The sequence below is a fragment of the Nicotiana sylvestris genome, chromosome 2 (genome assembly GCF_000393655.2).
Source record: "Nicotiana sylvestris chromosome 2, ASM39365v2, whole genome shotgun sequence".
Lineage (NCBI taxonomy): Eukaryota > Viridiplantae > Streptophyta > Magnoliopsida > Solanales > Solanaceae > Nicotiana > Nicotiana sylvestris.
In genome coordinates, this window is record NC_091058.1 from 133256009 (window position 1) to 133264182 (window position 8174).

The window sequence follows — 8174 nt, forward strand, 5'->3', positions numbered from 1 at the left end:
AATCTATCCAAAATCAGAATCACTGCGTCAAAATATGCTAAGGGAACGAAGCCCAAATGAAAATAATCAAATTATACCAAAAATCCCGAAATTGGCCAAACCCGACCCCCAGGCCCACATCTCAAAACTCGATAAAAATTACATAAACGGAATCCTTATCCTCCCACGAGTTCATACATACCAAGAACACTGAAATCGGAGTCCATATGGCCCCTCAAATTCTCATTTTAAAGTCTCTTAATCTCAAGCCCTAATTCCACAATTTTAGGCTTAGATTCTATGATTTATTATGTAGATTTCACAATAGAATCGAGTTTTAAGTCCAAAATTCAAACTTCCAAGCGATTCCCCTTGAATTCCTATTCAATCTCCTTCAAAAAGCTCTAAAAACAACCAACAAGGGACGAAATAAACCCCACATTCGCGGACAAGACGACCTTTTAAACCTTCTGCCCAGGCCTAAATTCCTTCATCGCGATCGCGGGACATGCTTCGCGATCGCGAAACACAAATTCTCAGCTCCCAAAACTATGCGAACGCGTAACATCCCATGCGAACGCGATGCTCAGGCATCTAACACTACGCGATCGCGGACTGGCTATCGCGTTTGCATTGAACAATCTCAAGCCAAGACCCCTGGTCCACTTAACTTTACGCGAACGCGACCCACTCCACGCGTTCGCGATCTACAATGCCTTCAACTTATGCGATCGCATCCCCAGCTTCGTGAATGCACTGAGCAAACTGGACTACCCCCACAACAGCTATACGCGATCGCAGGACCCCCTACGCGATCGCGAAGAGTGAAAACCCTACAACAGCTGAACTCCAAAATCTGCAACTCTCCAAGGCATGAAATGGTGCGATTGACCATCCGAAACTCACCCGAGGCCCCCGGGATCTCAACCAAAGGCACCAACATATCCCAAAACCTTATTCAAACTTGTAACAATCTTCAAAACACCTCAAACAACATTAAATCAACCTAATCACATCGGATTCAAGACAAACTTTCTAAAATCTTCCGAATTTCGCTTTTGATCAAAAACCCAACCAAACCACGTCCGAATGACCTGAAATTTTGCACACACATCCCAAATGACACAAAGGAACTTCTGCAACTCTCGAAATTTCATTCCGACCCCTACATCAAAATCTCACCTATCAACCGGAAATTGCCAAAAATCCGATTTTGCCAATTCAAGCCTAAATCTACTCCGAACCTCCAAAACTTATTCCGATCATGCTCTTAAGTCCAAAATCACCTCTCGAAGCTAACCGAACCATCGTAATTCACATCCGAGCCCTCTAGCACATAAGTCAATATCCGGTTGACTTTTCTAACTTAACCTTCCTCAAAAGAGACTAAGTGTCTCAAACCTTACCAAAATCATTCCGAATTCAATTCGACTAACCTGATACCCTATAACACGGATAAACAAAGCATAAAGAAGTAGAAATGAGGAAAACAGAGTGGTAATTCATGAGACGACTGGCCGGGTCGTCACAACAACGGAAATACAACATACATGAGAATAAAAGAGAGAATAAATAAATAAAACGGTTGGTTATTGGATGATGATTTATACCAAGCAACAATATTTCTACTGAGGACCAGAATATATAAAAGATATGTGTTTTCCTACTTTATTTATATGGTTTGTTGTTTATGAAAGCCTCTTTGGATCCTATTCCCTCCACCCCTTTCCATTCTTCCAAATTCTCTATAATTAGTCACTCTTTAGATTTTTGTCTAGTTTAAAACAACTATATTTCTTTCTTTTCAACTACTTTGCTTATTCCTTTTTGCAGCGATGATACAAAAATAAAGTTTCTACATAAAGGTTGAGCAATCATCTCTGCTTGGTTTTTGCTTTTCTTGACTAATGTGATTTTCATAATTTCCCTTTTTCACTATTCTATTTTTTCTTAAAAAGCACACTCAGGACACACATTATGTATAAGCCAAATAGAAAACAAGAATAGAAGAGGAGGAAAATTTTTCCCCGAAATCTTCATACTATGGCTCATTGTTCCTTACCGTGGCAAAATATAATGATTCTACCGATCTCCAAGTATGGTGACCCAAAGACGTAAAAACTAATATAGGTCACTGGATGATTTTTTTTAATAGAGTGAAACATCAACCAAAGCTGAACCAACGATTGTGATGCCAAGATGGAAAAATGAATACAAGATCGGGATGAGTAAGAAAGAAATTCAATTTAGACATACATGAACATAATCACTAACCAAACATGAAGTTTCCTACCTTCTATGTTGTTTCACTTTGGTGCCTTTGAAATTGAAAACATGAACATTTTAAACGACTATTTTTAATCACTGGCCTACTTGTCGTCATTGAAATTGAGAATTTGTAAATTTTTGTTTGAGTAGTTTCTGGAGGATTCTAAAATAGTGGTGTACCCCTCTTTATTTGGAGTATTAAAGAGGTGTAATTAAATTAAACCTTAATAGTTTGGATGAACTTAAACGCGAAAATTTTGCTTTGTATCAGTTGGTTTGTCGAAAATTCTGAAACTGTGCTTCTCATTTTTAATAGCTTAACTGTTTAGATGTAGATTTAATAATTGAGTATCCTATTAAAATGAAAGGAGAAAAATAAAAAAAAAGAGAAATTAGATAAATTTAATTCCTGGTCAATAAGGACTGCCACATCACCTGGCCAGTGTCCCTCAATTATACTTGAAAATATTCAAATGTACTAATAATCAAGGTGCGCACATGTTTACCATCGCCAGATTTTCCAATTACTTTTTAGATTAAGATTCCTTTTCATATTTTAGTTCTGGCATTCACACTCAAAATGACTACTTGTCTTCACATCCTATATCAAAATCTCACCTATCAACCGGAAATCGCCAAAAATTCGATTTCGCCAATTCAAGTCTAAATCTACTCCGAACCTCCAAAACTCATTCTGATCACGCTCCTAAGTACCAAATCATCTCCCGAAGCTAACCGAACTATCGGAACTCACATCTGAGCCCTCTATCATATATGTCAATATTCGGTTGACTTTTCCAACTTAACCTTCCTCAAAAGAGACTAAGTGTCTCAAACCTTACCAAAATCATTCCGAATTCGATCCGACCAACCCATACCCCATAACACGGATAAACAAAGCACAAAGAAGCAGAAATGGGAAAAACAAATCGGTAATTCATGAGACGACTGGCCGGATCGTCACATCGACGGAAATACAACATAGATGAGAATAAAAAAGAGAATAAATAAATAAAACGGTTGGTTATTGGATGATGATTTATACCAAGCAACAATATTTCTACTGAGGACCAGAATATATAAAAGATATATGTTTTCCTACTTTATTTATATGGTTTGTTGTCTATGAAAGCCTCTTTGGATCCTATTCCCCCACCCCTTTCCATTCTTCCAAATTCTCTATAATTAGTCACTCTTTAGATTTTTGTCTTAGAAAAGGATTAAGAAGAAATGGTGATAGTTTTTGGATGCTAGTTTAAAACAACTATCTTTATTTCTTTTCAACTACTTTGCTTATTCCTTTGTGTAGCGATGATACAAAAATAAAGTTTCTACATAAAGGTTGAGCAAGCATCTCTGCTTGGTTTTTGCTTTTCTTGACTAATGTGATTTTCATAATTTCCCTTTTTCACTATTCTAGTTTTTCTAAAAAAGCGCACCCAGGACACACACTATGTATAAGCCAAATAGAAAGCAAGAATAGAAGAGGAGAAAAATATTTCCCCAAAATCTCCATACTATGGCTCATTGTTCCTTAACCTGGCAAAACATAATGATGCTACCGATCTCCAAGTATGGTGACGCAAAGACATAAAAACTAATATAGGTCACTGGATGAAAAAAAAAGAATTTAATAGAGTGAAACATCAACCAAAGTTGAACCGACGATTGTGACGCCAAGATGGAAAAATGAATACAAGCCCGGGATGAGTAAGAAAGAAATTTAATTTAGACATACATGAACACAATCACTAACCAAACATGAAATTTCCTACCTTCTATGTTGGTTCGCTTTGGTGCCTTTGAAATTGAAAACATGAACATTTTGAACGACTGTTTCTAATCATGGTCCAGCTTGTCGTCATTGAAATTGAGAACTTGTAAACTTTTATTTGAGTAGTTTCTGGAGGATTCTAAAACAGTGGTGTATCCCTATTTATTTGGAGTATAAAGAGGTGCAATTAAATTAAACCTTAATAGTTTGGATGAACTTAAGAAAATTTTGCTTTGTAACGGTTGGTTTGTCGAAAATTCTAAAACGGTGCTTTTCATTTTTTAATAGCTTAACTGTTTAGATTTAGATTTAATAATTGAGTATCCTATTAAAATGAGAGGAGAAAAGTAAAAAAAAAGAAAAGAAATTAGATAAATGTAATTCCTTGTCAATGAGGACTGCCACATCACCTGGCCAGTGTCCCTCAATTATATATATATATATAGAGAGAGAGAGAGAGAGAGATTAGGCTGGGTTATCAGTGGAGTGTTGTATTGGATAGTGCAGGGAATGATTGTGGGCGATGTGCACAGATAGTCATTAATAGCACATGTCTTTATTTTTAAGTCACTATTTTAAATGTCTTTAGTCTTTAGCCACTACTTTAATAAACTTTTACCTGTCTAGACAAAAATACCCTTATGCTATAAGCTTATACCTACACTCCTTATTAATGATCAGCAGCAACAGCACGTAACTAACTTCTGAAGCAGTAGTAACGACTGTGATCCTCCAAAATTGCAGAAGCTTCTCTTCCGATTTCAAACTAAAGAATTCAACTTTCTCGTCCAAAAACCAACATAAAATTATAGTAAGTTATGCTTTTGTGTGTTTCTGCTGATTTTTATTTTGTTACTAGGAATTTGATGCTAGGAATTTGATTTTTTTGCTTTCCTTGATTGATAACGTTAAGGACATCGCGTTCTGTGATTATTCTATAAATATTGAGGATATAATGTTAAGGATGTGGTGTCCTTAACATGACTGTTGTTACTAATATTAAGGACATAATGTCCTGATTTTGCAAATTTTATTGAAAAAGTTAAGCACACAATGTCCTTAATTTTTTGCTGTTGTTCTGAATATTAAGGACATAGTGTCCTGGTTTTGCAAATTGGTTTGAAAAAGTTACGGAAAATTGGTCCTTAACTTAGAGTTCCAAGTTCAAAAATTAAGGACACTTCGTCCTTAACTTACAGTTACAAAGTTCAAAAGTTAAGGACACTTGGTCTTGAAATTTGAGTTTGAAGTTCAAAAGTTAAGGACACATGGTCCTGAAGTTAGACTAACAAGGTCAAAAGTTAAGGACACTTGATCATGAACTTTGACTTACAAGTTCAAAAGTTAAGGACACTTTGTCTTGAAGTTTGAGTTCCAAGTTCAAATGTTAAGGATTAATGGTCCTGAACTTCAAGTTTCAAGTTCAAAAGTTAAGGACACTTGGTCCTTAGCTTTGATTTCCAAGTTCAAAAAGTTAAGGATACTTGGTCCTGAACTTCAAGTTTCAAGTTCAAAAGTTAAGGACACTTGGTCCTTAACTTTGATTTCCAAGTTCAAAAGTTAAGGACACTTGGTCCTAAACTTACAGTTCCTGTCCTTAATTTATACAAGGATTGCTCTATAAATATGTCCTGAATTTTCCATTCTCTTGACTTGCAAGATGGAAACAATATGTATTATAGTTGCTTTTAATGGTAGATGGACTGAAGACTATAAATATCTTAATCATCAAACAAAGATTGTTCTAGTACCTGAGGCAATTCGATTTGAAAATTTCATTAAGCAGGTCTTTGAAGTTATTGAATTGGATAGAGACAAGTTTGAAGCAATGATATGGTTTTATATCAACCTGGGAACAAGCAAGGGAATGATTGTTTCCAAATATTTAGATCTTCACACATGTATAGAGTTACTAAAAAGTCATTCACTCTTCAAGGATTGTCATTTCATTGTTGACGTTTCGGAAAGAGTTTTTGGATCTACAAGCACCTTTGAATATGTCAACAGAGAAAATTAACATGACAATCAAAACAAATGCCAACAGATAATGGAAATAGATATGGTTGAAGCTGAACAAACAACTGAAGAGGTGCTTCAAACATTAGATTCTATTCAAGTGGAAGGACAAAGCATTATAGAGATTTACAACGAACAAGCTTCGGGTATTCAAGTCTTGGAGAGTGCACCGGTAATAGAAGAAGTTGCTGAAAAAACCTCTACTCAACTAACTAGACGAAGCTCAAATTCGAAACAAAAAGAATCCCCAACTACGATATTAAGAGAAAATGCTTCGTTGGATGAAATAAAAGTGGGATCAATATTTGACAAAAAGAAGAGTATAATTTACTGTTTTTCGAATATAGAAATTAAAGGACATTTTGAATTCAAGGTTGTTAGATCAAGCTCAACAAGATATTCGTTGAAATGCAATGATGATAGGTATGGGTGGGGTGTGCGTGCTTTCAGAGTTAAAGATTCAACACTGTTCAAGATAGTAAAGATTGAGAAAAATCATGACAGCTCAGTTAACACTATGAAAGCTGATCAAAGGCATGCAACTTCAAAGTTGATTAGTGGTTACATTATTGAAAATCTTCGAGACCCAAGGTTTGAAGTTACACCAGCTTTTGTCATAGCAGAAATGCAAAAATTGCATGGACTAAACATTGGGTATCACAAAGCGTGGCGTGCTATTCAACGTGCTTCAGCTTTAATAAGAGGAACTCCTGAAGAGAATTATGAATTATTGTCTTCATACTTGTATATGATGAAAAGTAAAAACCCGGTAACATATACTTACATAAAGATAGACGACAACAACAGGTAAACAATCAAAAAAGAGATTATTAGTCTGTTTTATAAACTTTAGGACATGTTGTCCTTAACCAGTGAAAAAGTTAAGGACGTGTTGTCCTTAACTTTGATGTGTGCAGTCAAAAAGTTAAGGACACTTGGTCTTTAACTTAGAGTTGCAAGTTAAAAAATTAAGGACTGCCTGTCCTTAACTTTTGAACTTGTAACTCTAAGTTCAGGACTCCATGTCCTTAACTTTTGAGCTTGTAACTCTAAGTTAAGGACTGCATGTCCTTAACTTTTAAAGTTGTAACTCTAAGTTAAGGACCGCATGTCCTTAACTTTTAAACTTGTAACTCTAAGTTAAGGACCAAGTGTCCTTAACTTTTGAGCTTGTTAGTCTAACTTCAGGACTACCTGTCCTAAACTTTTGGGCTTGTAACTTGAAGTTCAAGACGGTTTGTCCTTAACTTTTGACCTTGTTAGTCTAAGTTAAGGGCTACCTGTCCTTAACTTCTGTTAACCTTCTGTTGTACTGTATTTTCAGGTTTCTTTATATGTTTTATGCATATGGATCATCAATAATTGGTTGGAATCATTGTAGACCAGTGATTGCTGTTGATGCAACTTTTTTGAAGTCAAAATTTTGTGGTGTTTTAATTATTTCAGTTTCAAAGGATGCAAATAACTAAATTTTCCCACTAGCCTTTGGAATTGCAAAATCTGAAAATAACAATTCCTATAAGTAGTACTTTAGTGAGCTTTGCAATGCAATTGGGAGTCGTGAGAATTTAATTTTTTTTATCAAACAAGCATCAAGCTATTGCATATGGCATTGCAAAGGTATTGTCACGACCCGAATTTCCAACCCTCGGGAGTCGTGATAGCACCTATTGGTGAAAGCTAGGCAAGCCAAATTATTCTAATTACTTAACCTTTTCCAGTTTTAAACCATTATCAATGATTAGTAGATATCATAAAAATAGCGGTAATAATTAAGCGGAAAATAAAATCTGATAATTTAACTTAATACAAACTGTGGAAGTCTAAATACAACTCTACCCAAAATTTTGTGTCATAATTTTACAGACTGTCTAAGATTACTACAAATAAAGTCTGAATAAAAATACACGAATCTATCTCTGAATAAGTAAAAATAGAAAAGAAATGATAGAAGGAGATGCCAAGGCCCGCAGATGCCTGCAGGACTACCTCAGGTCGCCACTTGGACTAAAGGGAGCAACCTCACTGCGGTCCAAACGCTCTGGTACCAGTATCTGCACACAGTGCAGAGTGTAGTATCAGCACAACCGATCCTATGTGCTGGTAAATGCCTAGCCTAACCTCGGTGAAGTAGTGA

General features: G+C 35.7%; 1 protein-coding gene across 1 annotated transcript; it reads left to right on the forward strand.

The window, feature by feature from the left end:
- Positions 1-6068: 6068 nt before the first annotated feature.
- On the forward strand, positions 6069-7506 carry LOC104240920 (uncharacterized). Its single transcript, XM_009795826.1, has 2 exons — positions 6069-6844; positions 7362-7506. The coding sequence occupies exons 1-2, from the start codon at positions 6069-6071 to the stop codon at positions 7504-7506; spliced, it is 921 nt and encodes a 306-aa protein (XP_009794128.1).
- Positions 7507-8174: the final 668 nt, after the last annotated feature.